Source organism: Epinephelus moara, chromosome 14, assembly GCF_006386435.1.
Source record: "Epinephelus moara isolate mb chromosome 14, YSFRI_EMoa_1.0, whole genome shotgun sequence".
Lineage (NCBI taxonomy): Eukaryota > Metazoa > Chordata > Actinopteri > Perciformes > Serranidae > Epinephelus > Epinephelus moara.
The window spans coordinates 16,731,689-16,757,626 of record NC_065519.1 but is presented as its reverse complement, the minus strand read 5'-3'; the positions used below and the strand labels follow the sequence as shown (position 1 = coordinate 16,757,626).

The 25,938-nt window shown below is 44.4% G+C and overlaps 1 protein-coding gene across 7 annotated transcripts in view; it reads right to left on the bottom strand.

Moving 5' to 3' along the window:
- Positions 1 to 13,609: 13,609 nt before the first annotated feature.
- Positions 13,610 to 25,938, bottom strand: part of pacrg (PARK2 co-regulated) — a 255,296-nt gene continuing 242,967 nt past the window's right edge. For all 7 annotated transcript variants that reach the window (XM_050061236.1, XM_050061232.1, XM_050061233.1 and 4 more), the window contains one exon: positions 13,610 to 13,912. In XM_050061236.1, the coding sequence (XP_049917193.1) occupies positions 13,752 to 13,912 (161 nt within the window). In that variant the 3' untranslated portion in view covers positions 13,610 to 13,751. The remainder of the gene's footprint in view (positions 13,913 to 25,938) is intronic.

Genomic DNA, 25,938 nt, shown 5'->3' with positions numbered 1-25,938 from the left:
GACACAGCCCCCAAATCTTCATCACCAAACTCACCAGACTCTATTTAAATAATCAATAATTTTACCATTGTATGACACACTTCATTCAAAGTGGATAAAAACAAAATAATACTCACAAAACCCATCTTGGTTCATCTTTTCACCGTTCCAACAAGCACCAACTCTGGTTTGGTGGAAATAAACCTTTAAATCACAATGTTTGATGTGAAAACATGCTGGTGATATGCACTCTAAAATTACTGTTTTTTTAAATGGAATCTGGTGTGTTTGACGATGGTGATTTCTTGGCTGTTTCTGGTTTAAAAAAAAGGATCTTATTCCTAAACAAAAAGGTCTATCTCTGTAGGGATTCTTTCCGTAATGTTATCAGACACTTAGAATAACAATATGAGCCTATCAGTGGCAAAAACAAGCAAATTTTGGGGACACAAATTGATAGTGAAGTGATTACCCTGCAGCCCTCTTGCTCAATATTGCACCAGTTTCAAATACTGTTGCTCCAATTAGTCACTTAGGCATAAAACATTGGAAAATAGGGTTCAGGTTGAAAAATACCAACAGCGTAACACCTGAAGTGCCCCTTTACCAAATCCGTTATTTGCCATTTGATCGTCACGATTTCAACCGGTGACCACAGGACACACAGCTATAAGGTTTTGGCATTATGCCTCGTCAGTTGCACATCTACCAATTACAGGACATGTAATATTAGCCCCGACATCCAAATGGTCTGCAGTATCAGCGTGCCATCTTAAAGCCAGAATGATAAAACATCCCTTGAAGTCAAACACTGATAAGTGATTTTGGGAGATAAGAGCGTGCAGATAGGCAGGGGGAATGAGAAACCCCATTTTCCATGTGACTTGGACAGATAGCTAAATTGATCATAGTGTTGACTTTATGTTTCATTTTTTTCTCCGTCCCTTATTCTTTGAATATAAACGCTGGAAAAAGTCACAGACTTCTTGCATCAAAAAGAATCTGGCATTTATTCTGAGCTTTGAAAATGGGTTTAGTTCTTATCTCATTGGTGTGCATGGTAATTTGCACCTTGCCTAGCGCTCATTCTTCTGAGTTGGGTCATATACGGCTGCTGTGTGTGTGTGTGTTGATGTGTGTGTGAAATAGAAACTCGGAGTTAGAGATAGAGAGAGACGCGCCGTTAGACAGGCAGAGCATACTCAGATGTGTGTGTGCGTGTGTGTGCTTGTGTCTTCTGACAGCCCGAGAGTAAACAGAAACGATATTAATCCCCCCTTTTGCTCCCCCTGCCCTTGTGTTTTCGTCATTTTTAATAACACGGTTTCTATTCAACAATTAATCCAATTAACAAGGATCCAGATAATTAATGAACATGCGTTTAGCCCCTTTTGAAGAGAGGCTGTTAGCTCGCTCACAATGAGCTTGGAGAGCGCCCTGGGTTTTCCACTGAAAGTATGCTGCTGGAGACAATGGGGCCCTCGGTAGGGGCCCTGTAGCTGGTTGCAGCCCGCCTCGGGGGCCACAGCCGCAGGAAAGTGAGTGGGAGCTGGTTACTCTGTCGAGGCAAGGCTGTCTGCGATAACGACTGTAGCTCTGGAGGAGGCGAACAGAGGCCCAAAGGCTCTGATAACACGCATACATACAAACAAGAACAACATCTTTCCCTTTTTCTTTTGGCTTACTAGTTTGGGGACTGTGGGGGGAAAAAGTGCTGGCAGAATCTGGGTCATTTACATTTTGAGGAAGGTGTGAGCACAGCGCAACAGAAATAAATGTCCTTCTAGCAACCACAGCATATACAGAGCATATACAGAGAAATACATAATGTACCTATAATTCATTTTAACTCGTATCATAAGCATGACATGACAAATGCCCTATTCGTGCTCGTGTTCATGCACTGTTGCTCTCATACTTGTTTGCGCATGCATTTGTTATAGTCAATGACTGAACATTATTTATTTGTCTTGAAAGCACCCGAAGTAAGAATTGTAGACGATGAGGATGAAGAGGAAGGATGAGTTAGTGAAAGCTATGGTGGGACAATTTCCCTTCCCCCTGTAGATGTACTTTAGCAGTGTCGTAGATCAAATCAGCACATTTAAGGGCCTCTATACCTCTTTGTGAGCACTTGTTTTATATGTCAATATAATGATCGCACATTAGAGTTGTTGCCATTTAACTGTATCTATGTTTATTCGGACGACTTTGCAATCATAAAAACTCAACGATCAATCAAGTCCCAGTGCAGCAGTGCAGGAATTACTATTCACAGTTGCTAACAGGTAGCATTTATGAGATGGAATCACTACTTCATGCTCTTTCAGTTGTCTGATGACGCAAAACAGTAAACTATGTAAATGATAAAAGATAAATTGTGACTTTGGTTGCACTGAAACACATTATAGGTGATCACGGAGAGCAGGAAGTGATAGAAGAGAGGCTGTGTTGGCCCCACCCATTACCAAATGTCTGTTGTTATGCATAACTGTGTGTTTTGCCAACGTAAAGAGAACAAAGACGAACAGATTTAGCCATTTTCCTGGTGTTCAGGGAAGTTAGTGTGAATGGAAAACCTGAAAAAGATTTCTTTTTTTTTTGCTGGTCTAGCGTGGATGTGATCTCAGCTTACATCCACTCCAGTACGTCTTAATTTCAAAAGCAGTGTTTTAAAATAAAAACAATCTCCGTACACACTACCGTTTCAGCACAAATTCAGAAATAACTTTCGTCCATACTGAAAATGCTGCTCACACAACCATTCATGCACACGGGGCATGCACATGCCGGGGTAAACAGGAAGCAGACTGTCTTCTCTGCAGCTGGTTGATTAGATACAAAAATATAATACAGAGGAAGAAGAGCGATTGCAGAAAGTAAGAGTAGAGATGTCTTTGCATAGACCAATGACAAAGTAACTCATGACGCTTGTTTCCCCATAGCGCTTTACTTTGGCAGAAAAGTGGTGGCAGGGGATCATGTGCTCATCCCGGGTTTTGTTTCTGTCACAAGAATATCTTGACATTTACATTAGCTAGGTAGCTAACACAATGCTATGTTAGGGCTGAATACACCTACTCACAAACTTACAACGTGTGGTGATAGAAGTACAACATTAAGTGTTCGGCATATCTGCTCCAACAGATGGGCTTTTCTGTCTTGGTCGTGATCATTTCTGACTGGCATATCATACGGCTCAGGACAGACAGTAGCTGAAGGAGTGGCTGTGATGACATCAGTGCCTTTTTGAAAAATTCAAAGATTTTTGACTAGAAGCATAGTCTCGCGTGACTAGCCTCCCTTACTTCGGAATGGGAGTCTAGGGACATTCGTTTTTCGTTTTGTAATAGAAATGGGCGGGGATATCCAGACCACGTAACGGCATTGCCATAGGTGCAGCACATGTGTTACATGTAACAGAGACGTTGCAGCTCTGCAATATAGCTGAATCTAATGAAATCATATCCATTTTAATCTCTTCTTGCGATGCACTGAACATTTCCTTTTCTGTTGTACTACGGACAACAATTCGGGGAACAGCAATTTCGTAGGCGGGTGTAAGGCAAAGCTAATTAGCCGTTGGTCGAGGAAGTCCGGAAGTACACGGATTTGGATCCAACCACATCACTGCCGCTGGGAGCCAGTGCTAGTTCTATTACAACTTTCCTATGGGAATGTCAAGAGTCAGCCAACATGCTGACGTCATCAGCGTCTGTGTAAGAGACTACTTCAAACATAGATCGGGAGTCGTTACAAAGCAAATACGGTGACATGTCAGAGCGATGCCAGGAGCGTTATCTGTCACTGGAGGAAGCCATGGCAATGGGAAATGAGTACCAACACAAGGATGAAATAAGAAAAGGTATAAAGACCTAGCCGAATGTTTTGGCTTGACATGCTGTAACTGATAAGACCCAGTCAGGAAGCGAACGTGGCTTCGTGTCGAAAGTAGCCAGTTGAGGCGGTTCCGGCATCTGATCAGGAAGCCTCCTGAGTGCCTCCTGTTCGAGATGTCCCAGGCACGTTCCGCTGGTAGGAGGACCCGGGGCAGAGCCAGGACATGCTGGAGGGATTACATATCTCATCTGGCCTGGGAATGCTTTGGGGTCCCCCAGGAGGAGCTGGAAAGTGTTGCTGGGGAGAGGGACGTCTGGGGTGCTTTGCTCTACCTGCTGCCCCTGCGACCCGGCCCTGGACAAGCGGATGAAAATGGATGGATGGATGGATTTTCAAAAGTCCCTAGCTCCACGTGTCCACACTAAAACACAACAGCGTTTTGAAAAGACGCCTTTGTCTTAGCCTTAGTCTTGATTTGGGTAAAACTGTCTCTCCAGGACCAAAAACATCCACAATGCAGTGGGTCCCATTCAAGCTGTGAGAGAGGGGTTTTGGTGTGGGGGTGTGGAGACCTCTATCCATCATGTTATATTTGACACCTACCTGCTGACTGGATTACAGGGTTAAGGAGGGTCAAAACGGTTCAAGAAGACGCATTTTTTAACCTAGCTGGCATAGTTAGAACTGAGCTAGAGCTACATGTCAGTGTGTTTTCACAGGTTTTGGTGCATTTGGGGTTGTAGAATTATCTAGAGATGGGAAATGGATACTAAGTGGACCAGGAAAGGCAGTAAGTTCAGTGAAAGTGAGGAGACTCGTCTGTTGTTGAGGGTTGTTTTCTTTTTATCCCTCACAAATTAGACTTTGCATGAGAAAGAGTATATACTATTCACACACTACAGGAGGAAGTGTCACCTGGAGGAGTGCTACAATATGGAGCGGCAAGAGGAAAAATCTATCACAATCCAATCTGAAGCTGCAGTATTCCTGTGTTTCCAATAACACATTCTATTCTCGCCACCACAGCCATTCACCATTCTCTATTTTGTTAAAGGTCACCTTGGGTGTTGTAGTCTGGATGCTCCAGTGGTTCGGCAATCTGGTGATGGAAATGCCTGTTGGCCTGCCTGTTGGCGCTCGGTCTGGGGGGAGCAAGGGATTGGGGAAAGAGGGGGGTGACAGCTGGAGCCACTTGTGGTGGAAGGCTCTGATGGGAAAACCTCCAAAGTCCCACCTCGAACCTGCTAATCATCAATCAACAGGAGGAAATGACACAGAAAAACACTCTGCCATTTTACAGTGTGGGGCACTTAAACAGGCCGAGGGTAAACAAGGTTTCGCCCACTCCTCCTTCCTCATTTCGTCCCTTGTGGAGAACACACAGGTGTCAATACGGCTTAAAGAAGTCCAGCCGATGCTACATCTGTCCCCGCCAATTGTTAACAGTGAGGATCCATCCCCGCTCCTACTGAAGATGCCTGTATTTGTTTACTTGCTCGTTCGCCTGTTTGTGCACGCCCGCCAGCCCGTAGCGGGGAAAGAAATGAGTGTTTGCAAGCGATAAGACCTGTAGGAGAGGAAGAAGAGGAAGGAAGAACAGAGAAAGTGGGTGAAGGAGAGTGACAGAGAGAGGGGGAGAATCCTCATTGATCACATCTGTTCAGAGGAGGATTGATCCTGTGGTGTGGTCTACTTTGGGATCTTAACACACACACACACACACAAGAATCCTCACAAACCTAGACAGGAATTCACGATGTAAGATTTTAGCAGACTTTATTTATATTTAAAGGAACAGTGCGCAAGATTTAGGGGGATTCAGCAGCTAGGGGGATTGCAGACTCATCAGTGTTCTTGGTTCACGAGGTTTTTACTGGCAGAAGTCTCTTCCTCTACAAAACAACAAAAACAACACAGACAAGGTGATTAAAACTATTAAAAACACAGAATAAAACAGTTTTACGTCACAGGCAGGCCACGAGCCCAGCACCTGCTAACGTATGCTCCCCTTTTTTCTCTGATAACTAAGATCCAGATGTTTAGGAGGTTTTTACCGGGAGCTGAATTATCTGCAGAGGTCTTCTCTTTTCAAAACAAGTGGACCAGAGGCCTGTACTACGAAGCCAGTTCAACTTACCCAGGATATCTTTTCCTTATCTGACTTGACCAACCCTAACATTGGCCGTCTGGATAACCGGTACAACAAAGGTGGTTATCAACTAGTTCAGTTAATTCTGGGTTTTCCCATCCAGCCACAAGCGCGTTCACGTGAAAGAGGCGGCAGTGTTAATTACGAGCGACATCATCAGAACCATTAATGAAGTAGGCAGCTTTGTATGATATGAGATGAAACAGTAGTGACAGTGTTTTGTTGACTGGACAGTAAAATGTCAGTGGCGCGGGATGTAAATAATACTCACAGAAAATGTCAAAACATTTTAAATACATTCCAAAAATTCACTGTCAGCCGAGACTTAAATTACGTGAAAGTATCACTCGGCTATATGTGACATTAGTACAGAGTATTTTTTGCGATTTAGTTGGAAGAAACTATTCTGAATATGTCACATAAAACACTTTAAAGTGTTGCCAGACTGTTTCTGCTACCGAAATAACGGGTGGAAATGTAGTTAATGACTGATGAGGTCTATCTGACCCAGATGTTGCCTTTATAATAACGGGAGCTAAATATTATTTTTCTTATAAAATGTTTCCTCTTGTTCTCATCACACAGGTGTCTAATTTTAAGCTGCAGTGATGGAATAAAATAAATTTTACATGAGCTAAAATCATGTGTTTAGTGTTTTAACCGATCTCTGTGTTTGTTAGAAGCTCTCTTTTAGAACCAGTGGAAATAGAGCCCTGGAACAATGAAATCATTCTGACCTATAACAGCATATAGGCTCCTCTTTTTTACCTGAGACTCCGAATATTTGTCCATGGATACTTTTTTCTTCAGTGATCTGATTGGTCAGAGGTCAGGTGTCGACAGGCTGTGATCTGATACCCTTAAGTTAACTTGCCCCGGAGCAGGTTAGCTGTTCAGCATAAGTTACCACAGTGATTTATCCCGATAAAAAGAGAACCAGCTTCATAGTACTGAAAACCCAGAGTTAACCCTTAAGTTACCTCGCTAACTCCAAATCCTGCTTCGTAGTACAGGCCTACAGTGATTTAAACTGGTAAAACACTGAATAAAGCAATTCCACGTTCACCACGGAGAGACTCTTAACTACGATAGTGGACACGACGAACGCAAATGGTCCTATATATAGTCAGTGTTTGGTTTATCCATTCTGGGCTACTGTAGAAACATGGCCGTGCAACATGGCGATCTCCGTGGACCCCTATGTAGATACAAATTGCTCATTCTTTAACAAAAACTCAACTATGCTTATTTTCAGGTGATTACACACTAAATAAAACACACTTATTATATTCCATTTTTGCCACTATACCCCCCTAAATCTCACACACTGTTCCTTTAAGAGGAGCTTCACGGAGCACTTCAGAAGGAAAACAGAATATGAGCTCTTCTTTCAAAGTGTTTACATTATTCCTCCACTTTTGAATTAAGCCTGCGAATCAGACACCTGGCATATGGAGAGGCAGATAGATAAATCTCCATTGTGCTGTCCTGCCTCGCACATGCTCAGTAGCTCCCCGGATGAGCGTGGACTCCGACGGGCAGACGTGAACAAGACGAATCATTCCCAGGGGGGCATTTATTTCTGTTGCACGGCACAATCCTTCTCATTGCTGGTCCTAACAATCTGCCTTTTGAGACTATTACATTGGAATAAGAGAGACAGCTCAGCAGAAGAAGGGACGAGAGGGAGAGGAGGAAGTGATAAAGGGGAAGACAGATGAAGACTTCCTGAACGCTTTAGAAATCCTGCACCGTAACCAGGCTTACGTTACAACACGCAACCCAACTTTGATCATATTAAGTGTGACCCACATGGATGAATTATTTGATTTCCAACACGGGGAGACGTCGTACATTCAGCTTGTTTGTTCAGATAAGGGAGCGTGATGATATCGTTAAGTGCCAGTTGTCGCCTCAATTCTCTTCTGTTTCTCACTTGTGAGGGAAAAACAGATAACCAAGTGGTGGAGTCTGCACCACCCCGCCCCCATCCACCTCCTCTTTCTCTTCTTTGGTCTCTTATTCGTCTCTCTGCCGCTGACTGCTCCTAAATCCCAGGTCTGGCCAGAGCTAGACAGCTCTCTCTACCAGGTGACACAACATCCCACTTCCCTCCATCCATCCATCTCCACACGGCCCACACAGTCTCTCCTTCCCTTCATTTCTCTGTGTGCCAGATTCATCTTGGACTGCCGGTCTGTCTCAGGCGCAATGTATCTCTCTGTCTTCCTCTTTATTCAACATGTTTACTCTCTCAAACACACACACACTCATACCACAAACACTGTCACGCTGCTGTTCCTCTTCCATAATTGTCTTTCCCCTCCTCAGTCTTAGCGTTTCCTCTACTTTTCTCAATCTCTTTTTTCCCCTCCGTCAACAGAACGCTATCGGCGTGTTTGTGTAGCTTTTGTCGCGCAGCTCACTGCAATACAAAAGCCTTTGTTGGCCTGCCACTACTGTGATGTGGTGAGACGGAGATGCGCAAGGACAAACTTGAGCTCCGTGGTGCCAGCTTTCAGAAAGTCAATGTTCACTCTCACATAGCGGCTCAACCTGATGGCTGGAGTAGCTGGTGGGGTGCGAGCCAGACACACGTGTAAACACTTGTCTGCGTAGTCGACTGTGTTGATCGGCGAGGCTGTATGAATTGTGTAAAAATCGTCCTGTGTCGCTGCAATGCTTAGTGTTTCCATCAATGAAATGGCTTGCATGTGTTCCTCAGTGGGAGTTATTGCTGGCTGCAGGGCAGTGGCAGCTGTTGTGAGGGGCTGAGCTAGCGAGGCTAATAATAACCCGGGAGCTGAGTGAGTGCCCACGGGCCTCACATCGTCTAGGGTTGACCCCCGGAGTCCAGTTGCAGTGTAGAGTGAGGATTAGGCCAGGTTGTGGATTAGAGAGAGCTATTTCACCCTGGTAAGGACGAAGGCAGGTGTGCAGGAACGCTACACACTCAGTGGTTAATGTCGGGGTCGTAACACCTTCAATGCACCATTTTGGAAGCCCATTGACCATGTGGTGCATAATGTGTTTTCCCAAATCCAGTTAGCAGTTAGTGTAGTGAACCCTGAGCTCTGAGCTGGGGTTTAGCAAGGAAAGAATATATGAAATCTCTCCAGCACTTATCTGGGCTGAGAGGAAATAAACAAAAGGCAAACAACATGCACAAATATGTTGTGAAATGGCTGAATATTCTGGTTTGGCCAGTCCGGTCTGGTATGAACTTAAACCAGTTTGATTTAATGCAAAACAGCATTTATCATTAGGACACGTGGCAAGTCAAAAAGTGGCTACATCAGCAGCCTGTGCTGAGGGCTTCACAGCGATAAATCCAACTTGTATTGCATAAATCATAAGCAATATTACAATGTGATTATCAAAATAATCTTTTTATAAATGGACTTAGGCCCTGAACACACGTGTTGCTTTGTGCCTTGCATTTCTGCATGCTTCACATTTTTGCTAGAGAGAGAGAGTTGAAAAAACTTCAACTCAGAGCGGAAAAGTGCCCTACATCATCTCCACTTTGTTCCCATTGTCCAATCAGATGATGTGAGAGGCGGACCTTCTGTGGTGGTCATGACAACACTTTTACAGTAGGTAAAGAATGGAGGAGAAACTGGTGGTAGCGGCTGGTGGATACTCAGAGCTATACTTCCCCTGAGTTATCCCAAAATATGACTGTATATGGCCATCATTGCGACGAAGCTCCTGGACCAACTGGTGGTACTCTCCATGATCCACCCTCTTTTTTAGGGTCTCATGTAACCACACAGATCCCTATTTCCCTGTGCCCAACAAACTTTACTGACAGCCTCTCACCCTCAACCAGAGCTAGAACAAGTAACCTCTGACTAAAAGTTTTAGTAACTAGCTACTAATTACCGGGAAATAAATAAACAGTAGAAGGTTAGGGTAAGCAGGTGATGGGGTGGTTGTCTGGTTACAATAAAAAAGTGCAGCAAGTTTTTATTTTACGAGTGGCAATCAATTTTTTAAAAAAAAGGAAGTGCGGTCAGCCTCGTGTTTTTGCAACCTGTAAAACGCTGTCTGTGTAATTGGAGCCTAATGGAGCCACTAGTGTCTCGAAGGCCATGAGCTGAGCACCGGCAACATGAAGATCAAGTTTTAGTGGAGGCAGGAGGAGGGGAAAGTGGCACACACTGTGTTTGTTAACTGGAAAGTTCATGTGTTTTTTGGGGTGACAAAACATGGCGGAGTTAGTCTCTTAAGAAAACGAAAACTGCGCTAATACAGCAACACTTTGGATTTGAAGCCAATGACAGGGAGTGTCCTAACTAGCTTTTGTTTCTATTTATTCTTGTTGCTCGCTTTGAAAACTCTGCAATAGATGAGGAATGGTTGATTCATGAAGTTGAATTTAGGAATTATGTAGATGATACCTTCTTTTGCACCACAAAAACCTAAATAAGGTGGAAGCTTGCTGGTGGGAGATCACCAGGAAGCTAAAAGTTTCTGCTAAGGTAAATGACCATCGCTAATAACAAGCTAAGCTACTTGCCGTTGACTATATTGTATGCCATTTCCAGTAAATATCTCAGTTTAAAACATGTTTTCTGTTTTAAAGTAACATTACAACTGTAGGACGATAGCATGTGGTTACGTGTCCAGTCTGATCGAACGCACATCTGATATTTACATGGCTTGTTTACATGATGCAATTAAAGTGCACATTAAATCGAGTAAGTGCAGACAGCGACGCAACAGTCGGGGTCAGGGGCGGCTGCTACGTTAAGTGTTACACCTGGTAAAATTTGGTATACCAGTCCAGTCTGGTGTTTGAATTAGTATCAAAAGTCTTTACACCAACCCAACCCTACTGAATATGTTAGATGTGTATGTTATAACGTGTTAGATCATTCCTATCACCTACACAAGACATCAGGCAGATCTCTCACAATAGACAGGGAATAAAAACAAACAAAAAACCCTTGGAAATCCTCTCAGCTGAAAATAATAATGTGGCTTTATCTGCGACAGATACTATCTGCTGTTGGGAAGTAGAGCATGATGTTATAACCTGTGCTCTATGACTGGAGGAAATACTCTGAATGGGTAGCAATTTATTTCCTTGTGTATGTTGGGTCACCCGCAGTCACAAAATGATCAATTGCTCATTACGTCTAAGGCGAAAGGGTTAGAATATGATGATCAGGACAATTTCTGCTCTATGCTACATTTGTTTTTGAGGCCCTTTTTTCATGTCCGAGAACAGAGCGAGATAAGGGGGAAATTCAAGTAATGTCATGCTTGGTCTTTCAGGCCTGTACGTCTGGACCAGTCAAGCGTTGATGCCTTTGATTGGCCAAATAACCTCATTGGCTGCCTCCATTCCTGTTCATTTCACAGTTGACTCTATTACTTGCATGAGCAATTACAGCTCGGTGTTGTTGTTTGGCATTGTTTGCCATTATCGTGTGTGTGTGTCGGTGCGCATGTGTGTGTGCAGCTCCTGATTGGGGAGCATATTCTCCGATGTTCCTTTACAGACTGTCACCTTTCTTAATGAGCTTCAGTGGGTTCCTGAGGAGGTCGAAACGGACACCATTTAGCATTTAATGCCCATTAGCGCCTTTGATGTGACCTAATTGAGCCAAAGCAATTAGACTGCTTGGCCCTTTAAGTGCGAAGAAGGGGAAGTGAACTCTAAATTTCTGTATATTATGGCTTGTATGACATTGTGCGCTGGCTCCAAGCTAAAGGCTGTGATGAACAGATGGAGTGCGTCTGGCGAGTTCTGCAAAACAATATTTGAAGCACTCTGTGAAGAACAAGCTTAACAAAAATGTTCACACTCTGTCCTTTTTTTCTTTAGTTGTCCTCTCTATCTTAAAGCTCTCCCTCCTCTCCAGCTGCTAGCCTGTGGCTCAGTAAAATTGGACAGGTGAAGCGGGACAGTGGGGCGTCACTGATACAGTTCGACAGAACCGCAGGCTGTTCAGAGTTCGATCGGCTCATCAAGCGAGAACAGAGGTGAAATTGTAACCCCCCCCTTTTAAAAGTAGTCCATGCCCCTGCACCGCTGCTATATTTGTTGTATTATGCAGCCGCAGTTATTAAGGTGAATTATGTGTTTTGTGTTTGAAAGGGGGCCGCACTGCACTCCTTTTTTTGTCTTTCACTGCACAGATCAGGCAGCAGGCGGAGAGCAGCCAACCGGGTTCAGCAGCGTGGAACAGCTATTCAGTAGCGTTCTTTTCAAGATGTGCTGAGGTTGAAATATGAGCATTATGAACCTGTCTTCTGGTTGAGAATAGATTCCTCTGCAGGCCTGTAAAGTTGCTTTTGCCGGAGACATGACTTACAATACGAGACGGTGCAAGTGTCCTTGTGAGTGTCAGAAATCAATTACGCTATGTTTCCCCTGTGGGTCGCAGGGTTGTATATGTATATGCGCAAGTGTGTGGGGAGGGAAATATGGTTGCTAAAACTTCCATTGTGTCTGGGAAGAAGTTTCCACTGTGACTTTAAAGCCTTAGAGAGGATAGTGGGGAGAGAGAGCTTCAATCTGGAAGTAAGAGAACACAAAGTTGGTTAAAGATGCGACTGAGGTACTGGCTGTTCTGGTCAAATAAAAGAAACATGTATGTTGTCATGCAGAGACAGTCATAAATAAGCCCACATGCACGCCAAATGTTCAGTAGGATCACAGGGGGGTATTTGAGTTCAAAGGATGGTAACCAAACGTGTGTGTGTCTGAGTGAGTGTTATCAGGAGGAATGCTGTCGGTCCTCATTCCTATGCGTCTTTCCTCTGCATGTTTAGACAAGCTCCGTCTCCAGCTGGGTTTGTGACAGAATGGGTACAGTGGTACAACACAATAGGAGCAGTTGTAGAGCGGGACAAAACACAGTGCAGATGTACAACAGGACCTTGTGGACTGAGACAGGAGAGACGGGCCTGCATCACTAGAATCTCACCCAGGTCCTTTTTTTGTGCCTCTCAAGCTGCATTAGCACCCTCTCAATTAATAGCTTTGTAGTGGCTTTCATGTGTTTACTGTTTCAGCACAGGGAAATACACTACTTAATATTTATATTCTAAAATATCACATGTGATCTAAGTGGAACTGTGGGAAAAATGTGTCTTTTGAGGTGCGTTCACACCCCGCAGGCTCAAAAGGTGACTGCAAAAAGGCAAAGAAATGTTGCAGGAGTGGTTTGAGAAGTTTCTTTTGGACCTGTTGATGTTTTTTCCACCTTGAAATCGTGTCACCGTGCAGGGGAATCTACTGATGTAACAGCTGCTGAAGCAAAGAACCAACTTTTTACAGACAACAGTGGAGCATCAAGCGGTGGTGAGCGTTTGAGAGGCAGAAGAAAAAAAAATTCACTTTTAAATAAATGGAATTTTCAATGCTGTGTTTTCATACATTTTGAAAGAGTGTTTGTCACATTTTTCATCTGATGGATATCGCTGTTTGACATCAAAGTCACTGTGCATCAATGATTACTTATCAGCCAGCTAAATAAATCACTGAAGTAATAAAAAAATGAACACGACATGGATAATACATTAAACATAGTGGTGTTTTTCAGTGAGGGAAATTTGTTCTGTCAAGCTTGTATTGGTATTAACAAGTTATACTGGTAAATACACAGATACAGAGAGAACATGTATGCATTGTTATAAATTTAATAGGAGTTTAAAGGGATGTGCCAAAGAGCAGAGAGGGTGGAGAGGCGGGAGGAGAGGGTTTGAGCAGAAGAGAGCAGAGGAAGGGGCAAGAGTCTGTGCAGTGTCAGGGTGACACCCTCCCTCCTCATCTGATCATGCAGGACTCATAAGTAGGCACCATGTATTTGATGTTGATGAAGGCATCCTCCCCTCCGTAGCGCTCAAACACCTCCAGAGTCTCCTGGATCAGGTCTCCGATGTTCTCTCTCTTCTGCTGGCCGTAGTAGATGGAATCTCCGCAGTTGACTGCAAGGATGAGGGAGCAGAGTCAGGCAGACAGAACGAGCAAAACAAAAGTATTTCAGCCCAGCCGGGGTCACCGCACACTGTGAGGCTGATGTCAGGGCTCACAAAGCACCACCTGTGGCCACGTCAGACAGAGTCGGCAAATGTCATCCTTCCATCTGACTTCAAACCCACTGGACAGACTGAATTTAATTTACTCCTCTTATGCCGAGGCCAGTTGGGACTGAGCGGCAGCAGAGTTTTTAACTGTTCAGCTGAAAGTTTAATGAGGCGAGCCTGCGGAGAGGAGAGCAGCGTAAAGGACGTGCGAGTTAGAGACGGCTCTGCTGTTGCACAACGCTGCGTTGATGCGCACGAGGCAAGAGCAGTGACCTGGAGTCGTGCTCCACAGGTAGGAATGTGTGTGTGTGGGTGGGTGATTCTCATTAGAAAAAGAAAACAAATTCAACAGTATCAATATTTCCATTTATGAAGGTGTTTGTGTTTGTATGTGTGGTAAATGAAAAATAGGCTAAGAGAGCATAATACACATGTGGCCAATCACAACACAGCAAGAAAGCTAACCCCCCCCCCAAGGACACACACACACAAACACAATGACGTAGACAGCGCAGTAAAACACACAAAATTGTACAACAGAGCTCTAGAGCGCTGGGGGAACTTGTTATCGAAAAAACATTCCTGAGGTGTCCAGCATCTATTCCTTCCTTCTTCCTCGCTTTCACCAGCAGGCACACTTAAACACACACACACACACACACACACACACACAGATCGTGACTTTATCAGCACACAGCAAACTGCCAATCTCATGGCACTGCACTGGGGGCTCCAAACACTTTTCAGAGGGAGGTAAATATAGAGAGGAATGAGGCACGCACACACACACACACACACACACACACACACACACACACAACAGACGTCCAAGTTTGTTTGCAAAAAAATGTCCTGTTGAACTAAAATAATCTGGAGAGAAATGGTGGGTTTATTTCTTGAGGCTATAAAATGAAACAAAGAAAAGTGCTCGTCGTTTGACTCAAAGCGTTTCTTGTGTGAGGAGAGGAGAGGACAAGAGAGGAAAGGACAGGAGAGGAGAGGAGAGTGTATCATCAAGTGTACCTATGATGTGAAAAATTAACAGCAGCACTTTAAGACGGACCCCACAGCCCCTTCTTTCACTCCTAATTAGACCTGAGGAGAGCAGGCGACATTAAACCTCTCTCCGACTTCTTCCTTACACACCATCCTTTATTCTTCCTCAATCTTCTCTAATCTCTCATCTTCCCTGACAAACTCAACCTTCCCTCTCTCTTTCTCTCCATCTCCTCGCCTTTCCACCCATCCATGGCCTCCTCATTAAAACACAAAAAGAGCCGATCTCATAAAGTGGGCTGTTAAGCAGTAACACGTCTATGATCTCAGTCTGCTGCACTTGCTTTTTTCTGCTCAGGATTCGCCTTCCTGTTGTACATGAAAGCAACAGGGGGGGGGGGATTCTCCAGCCGCGTTTTGACCGTTGCTTAGCCTGGACGGAGTGCAACTTTAACAGCGTTGGCTTTATTTAGCAGCTATTCACAGTTTTCCGTTTAGAGCAACAAGCGCAATAACAGCTCAGGAATGCAGCCTTTAAGAAAAGCTCGCTGTGTATCTAAACTCAGGCGGTGTTTTATTTCGGAGCTGCCCACAACACAGGCCGCTGAACACTACTAGTTAGCAAAATCTTAAATAGCATCTAAAATGCAGCCATGTGAGCAGTGAAAGAAAAAAGGCAAAGCAATCAGGGAGAAATGCGTATGTGGTGATGTGTGGAGTCGGGGCGGTCGAGTGGTGAAAACATAGAAATAGAATGAGAGTAGAAAGGACATTCTCATTCATATAAACACAGCAGGGTGGTCAGAGTGGTGGTTTATGTGCACTGTTGCCATTGCAACCATTGTAGTGGGCTAACTTCCCTATAAACTTCGGTATAAAGTGACTTGTGGCAAGTCGTGAACTCAGTGAGGTGAGGTTTTGCAGTAACGACCAAATGAGCAGTGGAGTAGTATAAAGCATGGAGAGGCGCTGTCTCTGTTGCCTTGCTGCTAGAGAGGAACTGAGGATTGCTGGATACATATTATGGGCGGCACGGTGGTGCAGCGGTTAGCATTGTTGGGGGAGCCCTTCTGTGTGGAGTTTGCATGTTCTCTTTGGGTACTCCGGCTTCCTCCCACAATCAAAAGACATGCAGGTTAATTGGTGACTCTGAATTGTCCGTAGGTGTCAGTGTGAGTGTGAATGGTTGTCTGTCTCTATGTGTCAGCCCTGTGATAGTCTGGCGACCTGTCCAGGGTGCACCCCGCCTCTCGCCCAATGTCAACTGGGATAGGCTCCAGCCTCGGTGACCCATAACAGGATAAGCGGTTACGGAAAATGAATGAATGGACAAAATGGAGGGACACATTTGCTCCCTTGCTTCTCTCCACTGGAGGTACCTCCCTAGCTATTGCCACTCTCTTCCTGTGTCTTGCATCTGGCACCATGGCTACCTAAAGGGGCTGGGGGTATCCAACCTCTCTGTCTGTCTGTGTGCCTTATTCCTCTCTCTTGTTGAGAATGTATATGTCTTGCAGGTTACGCCACATTTTCTTTACTGCTTCTTTGTCACACAACTCTCTAAAGGCTTTTGACGGATACAAAAATGTGCAGAAAATCGAACCTGTTCCAAAAACTTTAATGACGGCGGAAAGTTTTGGGAGTCGGTGTGCAAACATGACTGACACCAGGTGAGGTCGTATTTATTTTTGAACATGCAACAATTTGGGAAAAATACAGACTGGTGTACAATGGCCGTCAGGCTATGACGTCAGCTTAAGCAACTAGTTGCAATGCGCTGTTCTGCAACGTCCAAAAACCTGCCGGTTCACGCCAATGCAACTAGATGAGATGGTGGATCATCTCTATGCAACAAGTCTCTGTACTTCTATTCTGATTTCCAGCTTTTCAGGCGCTAACACGTGTTGTCACTGTAACAACACCAGTTCAATGTCCATTCTACTCTCTATTCTATTTCTATGGGTGAAAAGTAAAGAGTAAAGTGACAGGAGTCAGCAGGGTCACTCTCACAGTCTGTTTTAGCTGCATGTTGTGTTTTGTGTGTGTGTTTGTGTGTTCATGCATGTTGGTGTGGGTTAAAAAGCCAGGCCTGTGGAGAGCCACCCTCTGTTAGAGTGAAAATGAGCAGCCAAAGCCAGCCCAGAGGGAGAGCTTGGCCTTCAGACACGAGAACACAGGGAGCCGTGGAAGAGGTGCGGCTTGGGAACCAGCAAAGCTCAGACCCGTTTACTGGGGCCTGGAGGGGGGAGCAAGGAGGTCCTGCAAGGGGGGAATTGTTGCTGTTGCTATACTGAGTATTTCAGCCCTTCCTAGTGCATTTCTATTGCCAAGCCGTCGGGAGGCCAGTAGCATCAAAAGGAAGAGGCCAGAGGAATTTGCAACGATTCTCAATATTTAAAGAGGTGGAAAGGGAGAAGTGTGTTTAAGCAGGGATGGAGGGAGAGAGGGAGGGGAGGGGGCGAGGGTGTTAAAAGCTGCCTCTGCAAATGTCCTTCAGCAAAATAACTTCTCTTTCTCGCTCTTCTTCTTCTTCTCTCCCCTCCCTGTCTTTTTTTCTTCTCTGCTTACGGCAATATCCGCAACCCTGGGCAGACAGACAGAAAAAAAAAATCTTTAAAAACAATCATAATAAAAACTCCCGCCCTGTGAACAGGAGGAAAAAGGCCCTAGCAGGAGTTGGCTGTCTGTTCCTCTGAGGAAGAGGAAGGGTCGATACAGACGCAGACGGGGGAGGATTCTCAGTGCGGCGACATTTATACACAGAGGGTGGAGGAAGAAAAGGGACGGTGGCACAGGAAAGGTGCTTTGTTTCTGCCTTTCATGCTAAATCCTGAGGATTGGAGGGGTCTTTAGCCCGCAGAGGTGAGGAGGGTGGAATGAAGATGTGAAATCAATCTATCAATCTGTCCTTCCTTCTTTTCATTACGACAGCAGTGCCTCTCTCAGGCTCTGCTGTGATTTCTGCCGAACCACAACAGGCCAACACTAAACTCCGCACAACAACAGCTGCAGCCTTCCTCCTCCTTCTCCTCTCCTCCACCCTGTTCTTTCTCCATCCCTCAATCCCCCCGGTCCTAAACAACCTGTCTTCCCACATCAAGCTGAAGACAAGCAGTCACAGATGCAGGCAGCACACAGCGTTTCCCCCACACTAATTTGGAATAGACAGAGTTAGATTTTAAGGGGATATTTAGTGTCGGGAACTGTAGCTTAATGGATGACGGCTGTAACAGAGCTGTACTGTAATACTGAACATTTCTGACCAAGGTTAGCATGCATCATGTGTATGTTGCAGGGTTATAATCCCCTCTCCTGCCAGGAACCGGGTGACACACACACTGCAGCAGCTTTGGGAAGTTTAGCTCTGAATTCCTGATTCAACGTAACGTCAACCCTCCCGCCATTGTTTCTGATCAACTTACCCATGATTGTGGAAGTTCCTTAGGAAAGCAGCTTAGAGAGGAGGCCCCCCAACACAATGGCTCTTTGATCACAGCAGCCAAATGCAGAGAAGAATCACCTGTTTTTTTTGCCAAGGGGGTTTGGCCTTGCTCGAAAAGGGAAGTGAAGGAATGCAGGTTATGAGCGCGATGGAACAGCTCAAGTGCCGGGGATACTTTGTGCAGAAGTTACACAGCTGAGGGTGTTAAGTGAGGGCATGTGTTGTCATTCTTTCTTATCACCAACCACGAACTGATAACCCTCTGACACATTCTGCAGGGCTCCACATTAGCATTAGACTGGGCACATTTTTTCTTGGGAATGAATAGAGAATTTGTTATTGCTTTCCCTTGAAAAAATGTGTTTCCATGTTTCCTCTTCTGCTTAAAAAAAAAAGCAAAATAGATTAAGTTATTATTACCATTAATCTTAATTCTAATAGTCTAGATTGGTGCCTTTTCTCTGTGTCAGCTGAGGGAACAGAAGCAAAGTTTTCCCTTGAGACGCAAATTGATTTCATTCATTCATACATACTTCATACTTTCTAATATCCAGCGTGATAATAGCAGATAAATGCTCCCGAACTACAAGACGACACACAGTCTAATACACTAAGAGTCATTTTCATACTTTTTATTTCTCATTCAGACTTCTTGTGTGGAATTTAATACAGTGTGCTGACAGTTTTTCTTCTTTTTAATTGGTTGGAGTTTCTCGTGAAATCAAACTTAAGCTGGGGCGCAAAATCTGAGCTCAAGCGGTCCCTCGATAAAACATATTTCGTATGGATTCTGAATGACTTACAGTGAGTACAATCTAGATATACAGTATTATGTGTGCACCAGGCCAAAAGAACAAGGAGAGGGAGGGGAGCACGGTGGTGGTGAGTGTGACGGAGGGTTTGTAGGTGTGAGGAGGTGGAGGGGAGTGGATGGGACCACGGGAGGAAGCCTGTGCTTAACAGCATGGCTCTAATTAAAAGGGCCTCACAGCTGGGCGCCAGGCTGGCCTCTCATAAAGAGACTCACACTCTGGAAGAGAGGTGGGAGACACCAGGTGTGTGTGTGTGTGTGCGTGTGTGTGTGTGGCTAACCACAGGTGTCTGTAAAGGAAAGGCAGCAAGACAGAGTGTAAGAGCATATTCTAGCAGATGTGTGTATACGTGTGCATGTAGAGGTTATTATGGATTTTTGTGGGCCCTGTTTGTACACATGCAGACACACACTTGGAGATGCACACACACAAAGACAGAGAATAAGTGTGCCTGTATAATTACAGGTGAAAAGGACAGAAAAAATGAGAGAGCAAGTAGACAAAGAGAGACAGGAAGTGATGCATGACGAATTAGGCTACATCCACACTAATTTGTTTTCAATTTAAAATGGCATTTCAAAATGAAATCCACCTTTAAAACGCACATAACATGACCATTCATGTACACTGGTTATGTGCTTGCTGGTGTAAACAGGAAGCAGATTGGCTATATTGCAATACAACAGAGATGGCAAAAAGAAAGATCAGAGATTTCTTTGGTCAGACCGATGACAAGGTAGAACTGTTCCTGAAAGTAACCTGTATAAGGGCCGATTCATGGTCTTGTGTCGGCGTGTCCATGAAGGTCTGCTTTGGTCCATGTGACGTAAATTGTCATCCACCCGTGTCCGTGAGGGTACGAAAAAGACCCCATTGTGGATGTAAGCAGCCCATTTTTTGTGGCCACACAAACAGAAGGCATCACAAACACGCTGACTACACATGCTCCGATCTTTTGTTTCACACTCCCGTCCAAAACACTGCCGTCAAGCCCACCACAGCCAATTTGTTCTAAGTTGGATACTCAACAGACATTCACTCCAGATCTAGGGGCATCTTCTAAGTTTCACTTTCACCTAATGTTGGCAGTAGGAGGACGGTAAGTTCACTTCCCAGCCGTCCCGTTTACTGCCATGGGCTGAAGTGGACAGTCAATTGTACTATGAATAGAACCTCATGTGCATCCACATGACAGCATCTTTCTATTGACGTTCATTGCAGAAAGTATGTCCGAGCCTTTAAGGCAGTCAAGGTGTGATTAAACATACATTGGAGCCATTGCAAAGCAACTACGACGACATATTACAGTGGTACCAGGATGCCAATGGGAAAGAAGTGCCCAAACAAAAAGGTTGAAATCACAAAAGCTATGAGACCAAATTATAATGGTTTGGCCTGTCAAGATGTGACTTATAAGACCCAATCAGGAAGCACGTGGAAGTAAACACCTGTATGTAGTAGCAATACAGTAAAAGTAAAAAATATAGATTTTAAAAAGACACAAAGGCATTACAGCAAGAGCCAAAAAATCAATGTAAGGTACTAATACTTCAAAACTGTACTCAAGTAAAGTACAGTTGCTTTGTTACTTTCCACTTCAGTCTCAAACCCTCCTCTTTCCCTCACACTGGTATTTCCCTCTGCCAAAGTCCCCAACCCCCTTTTCCCCTAATGGCTAAGCCAGAGGCTGACGGACAGCACAGCTGTGGCTCACATACGCAATCATGGTCTCACACACACCACACACACACACACACACACACACACACACACACACACACATACACACACATACTTACAAACATACATACTCATACACACACACACACCGGGAGCCGGGCCCATTCCCACTCTGTTGCTTTTCCATCTCAACCTTTGTGTGTAATCAATAACAGCATTTCAGCTTAACACAGCGAGCCACAATGAGGGCCGCAGCTTCAGACACATCACAACACACACACGTACACACATGTTCGGATATCCACAGGAGGTTGCGAGCAGAGAAGTAAAACAATAGGCTTATGGCCAGCAGTAGTTTATTAAACCCCCAACCCCTACACCAGCCATCATCTGACTGCTCATGCTTACTGAAGTCTAACCTTTGCTGTAGGTCAGTGATCTCATTTTCCATGTGTTCATCCAGCGCAGCAGTGCTCAGTCTATAGGCTAGCTGCAGCTCAGTGCCATTTCAACCCGGTGAAAGCTGGACATCAGCAAAGCAGTATGCCAGGTGGAGGAAAACGTGTCAAGGTCAGATTGCACAGCAGAAAGTAAGAGTGGAGGAATGTGTAGACAAGGTTGAGACAAAGACGTAACCTGCTGAGGATGCTCCTGAGCTGCACAGGAGCTAAAGCTGTTAGATTCCCATCGATCTGGCTCCCACTGGCTTACTAGTCTACATCTGTATGTAGGTATACAGGAATTGAATTCCAATTCCACACTTCCGCCCAAACCGTGCCACGTCTTTGGCTAATCTTTCCCTAGAAATCCCAGGCTGTGGGAGGGATTCAAAGCCCCGCCGAGGCAAAGTGGGAGAATCACTCTTCCACACCTCACAAAACCCTCTTCTTGCTCATTTCTTTTTCAATTAGCCAACTAGACCTAGCCATGACCGAGAGCAATATCAGTTTGCGCCATTTAGTCATGGTATTAATGCACAAAGAGGGCTCATCTTAGATGATGGATCAATGCTATTTTCCAAGCTGTTAACATGTCCATTATTGTTTCAATTACCACCACTCAGATAATGGTTATCCCAGTCCCATCTCATCCAATCGCAGCCTGATACATGCATCTGTGAATCAGCTTCAGTATGCTTGTCACAGCCCTACAGAAAAGGGTCACCTCGTGTTATGTTCACAGGTACATCACACTGAGGGCTCAGGAGGGCTGCAACTTTTTAATTATCTTTAAATAAGATTACACATTTTTCAGGGTGCGTTTGTGCTGTTGGTGACGAATGATCTTTGTAGCCTGCTGTAGCAGAAGTTTTCATCTAGGCCAGAAAATACAGACAGGGTACTTCTTATCGCAGCGAGGGCCAGAGAGAGGGTCGTGCATAACCCAGAGCTGCCTGCAGACGAACACCACCGTGCAAAACAAATCCACACTCTGAATTCAACTGTGCTGCACACCAAGACGCTGCAGCTGCTGGGGTTCCAATAAAACAGAGGTCCAAACATGCCCAACATACCATTTTTCTCCCAAGGGAGGTTTTATATAAGTTAGGAATCATGGGCGAACAAAAGCAGGCTGCAGTGGTGCAATACACACTTGTTCTGTCACTTGTAATCACACAAGTCAGTGGTTAAACACTGCCTTAACTTTAGCTGAATAAATGTTTGACTTTTATAATATTTCTAAGTCATTCCTGCCACCTATTTAGGCATTAAAAACCCAACTTTCTTTATAAGGTGGAAATATATATCACAGTGAAATTAAGAGCAAATAAATCAAAGATTTTTAACAGCACAGCCGACCACAGAGGACCTAGCCTTTCCCGCTCTGCCTGTCTGTGTCTCTCCCTGGCTGGGAGGAGAGTGTCAGTGCTGTCAGGTGTGAGTCAATGCCGTCAGATGCGATCTCATTACGCCAGCTTACCTCAAGGTTAGCGGTGGGCTGCTGGCTAGGCACAAAATCGATCTGCACCAGGGACAGGCGTTAAAGGCCACCGCGGTGTGCAGTGCGCACACCCGGACACAAGCCAAACAAGCACTGCGCTTTGAAATGCAAAGGGTACACTAATACTGCTGTAGGCACATTATTTATACACACAAAGCTCTGGAAGCAAACTGTGATGGAGTCTGACGCCATGTGAAATGGGTGCAGATTAATACACTTTGCCTTTAAACTTTACAATGCAAGAGGAAAACATTTCACCTGGAGCCAAATCTAGTCAGTGGTCAAAAAGCTTTTCTTATCTTCCTTTGCTTTATTCATATAAATAATGGAAGAGCCCTTATCATCATCACAAAACAAATAAGTATTTGATGCTATCACTAAAAAGAATGTCCTGAAACACCAAAAACCATGTGAAAATAAATCACGTCATACATCTCTTCAACACCGTGCCTGTTACCTGTGACCCGCAGGTTACGTCAGATAATAACATCCCCGACAGCACTCCTCTGATAATGTTGTCTCTTGTTGCATCAAGCAGATGAATGTGTACTCACAGAAAGACTGTCTGCTAATTTCTACCACGTTTGACAGGAATCCAATCAGCATTGACGAGTTTCTGCATCTGTCAATCCGTCAGACCATCAAAGTTTATCTCGGAGATCAAAAAGAAAGTCCACTTCTTTGCATGTTAGCCTGAAAATGTCACATCATTCACTCCTCAGATCTGAGCAAACACAGACATCATATTAGCGGCTGTCACAAATAATACATAAAAAGCAGGAAATATCTGTATTCCTATTTCGGGTGGCTCGCGACCTTCAGCAGCAGAAACTAATAGTGAAGAATTTAATATTCATAGGAAACAGCTTGGCTCTTGTACCTTTGCTCTGAAGCAGGTGTCCATACGTGGGGGATACCCACACCTCGCGAAGGCTACTCCTCATCCCGTCCTCTCATTTACACATCTTAATGGCTGCAGAGTGTTTAAGTTGCTACACTGAAACTACTCTGTTTTTAGTTTGTTTGTTGTATCAGATTTACTTTCCTCAGGGAGGTGGAGGCTTTTGAATGAAACATTGCAGCACAGCGTGGACACAGTGTGGCTATATTTCATTAACACCTCCACTGTGCAAGTTTGGATGCACAAATACTATGTTTACACTCACATTATTATCTAAATAGTGTGAACATACAGATTAATGTACTATCAGGTTAATGTCCTGAGGAGGCATCTTATGTTTGCCACAAAATAAGAGAAGGGGAACTGAAAGTGTTTGCTAATGGAGGGACTTTCCTGGGGTTGCTTGCGGTGAATTTAATTTGATGTTTGCAAACACAAAGAGCACTTTGCATGTGGTTGGCCTCACAAGCTCTCGTGTACAAAATCAAAATAAAGAGCAGAATTCGAATGAAGGTGTACCAGTTGAAATCCAGTAATCCAGGTCTGCCTTTAAAAGCGTCGAACAAGAGATGTATGCTAACTGTTGTCAGCACCATGTCAAGGCCATGACCTTCATTAGCAGACAGTTCTAACTTTTCTATCATTTGCCTTTACCCACTTAGTCATTACACCCACATTCTGATCATGATTATTTATCATACATCTCATCGTGTAAATATTTTGTGAAAGCACCAATAGTCAACCCTACAAAATCATCCCAATAGCACTATTGAGGGATTTGGTCAAGACTACTGTGATAATTGATTTTCTTGAATTGTGAATTTCGATTGAACAGCCCTTTTTTTTTAGCATCTTTTAAAAATGTTTCCCTATGTGACCTGATGTAGGTGTCTTTATGATGATGATGCTTTATACCTAATGTGTCTCTTTGTGATTGAACCAAGCCGTCTTTGAGGACTGTGTGTCATTGATCATCCAAATTAGATATATTCCTTAACCCCTAACCAGCACTGAAGCTAACCAATGTACTGCTGTGGACGGACCACGTTAGTTTGGATCCGAAAGTCACAAAAGAACACAAACAAACGAACTGATCGAGGCAGCAGTAGATCAGCAACTTCCTTCTTCTAAAAGGTAAAATGATTGTTTTTGTCAAAGAAGTCTGGTGGCTTTGAAGAGAGCCATATATTGGCTTCAGTTCCCTGTTGGAAAGGGCTGTCTGATGGCGAGGCAAAGCCGTAACAATATTGCATTGGCTATGGATGCGTACCTCATACAACCCCATTTCAAAATATCCAAACTAATCCTTTCAGGTATTACTATTAGTATCAGTGATCGCTACTCTAACCTATGTCGCTGCTTTTTGCTGATGGCTAAGAACGCACATGGACCCGCCCTGACTGTAGTTTGATCTACAAACAGAGAAATTAAATTTAAAAGGCTTTACACTGAGACAGTGGAGATGTTTGGGTGTAGAAAAGGGCATAGAAGAGCTGGAGTGATCAGGATGTTACAGAGCAAGTCAGAGGCAGGCCTCATGAGACATCTGAAAAGCATAAAGAAATGGTTTAAAACGGGGCTGCTGAAGATGGATTGACCTGGACAACAAAGAGAGGAATGGAATCGGAGGGATCGCTGTCATAAAGACAGCACATGTCCAGACAGAAAATCATGTGGGCTTCAGGTGGGAAAACTGACAAGGATGGAGAGACAGGGAGAGACACGGAGCGAGGGAAGAGTGACAGAGAGAGGAGGCCGAGCGGCGCAGCAAATTCAAAGAGTGATTCCATTTGTCCTCTTCACTCGTCACAGGAGGAACATTTGAAGTGACATACTCATTTAAGTCAGTGACAAATCAAAGTCTATCACTGATATTACCCTAAAGCGTGGTGAGTATCCTCTCTGCACTTCACATTTTTGCAAGTCATTGAAGGAACGTGATTGCAGTTTAAACATCAAAGGAATAAGGTGTGCTTTAGCTCCTCAGACACACTGTATTATCTCGCCTCGCCAAAAACAGTGTCATTACGGCACTGTGTGAAAATACTGGCACACACACACCTGCCTACACACAGTAACTCACACGCACACACACACACACACACACACACACACACACACACACACACACACACACACACACACACATCTATGT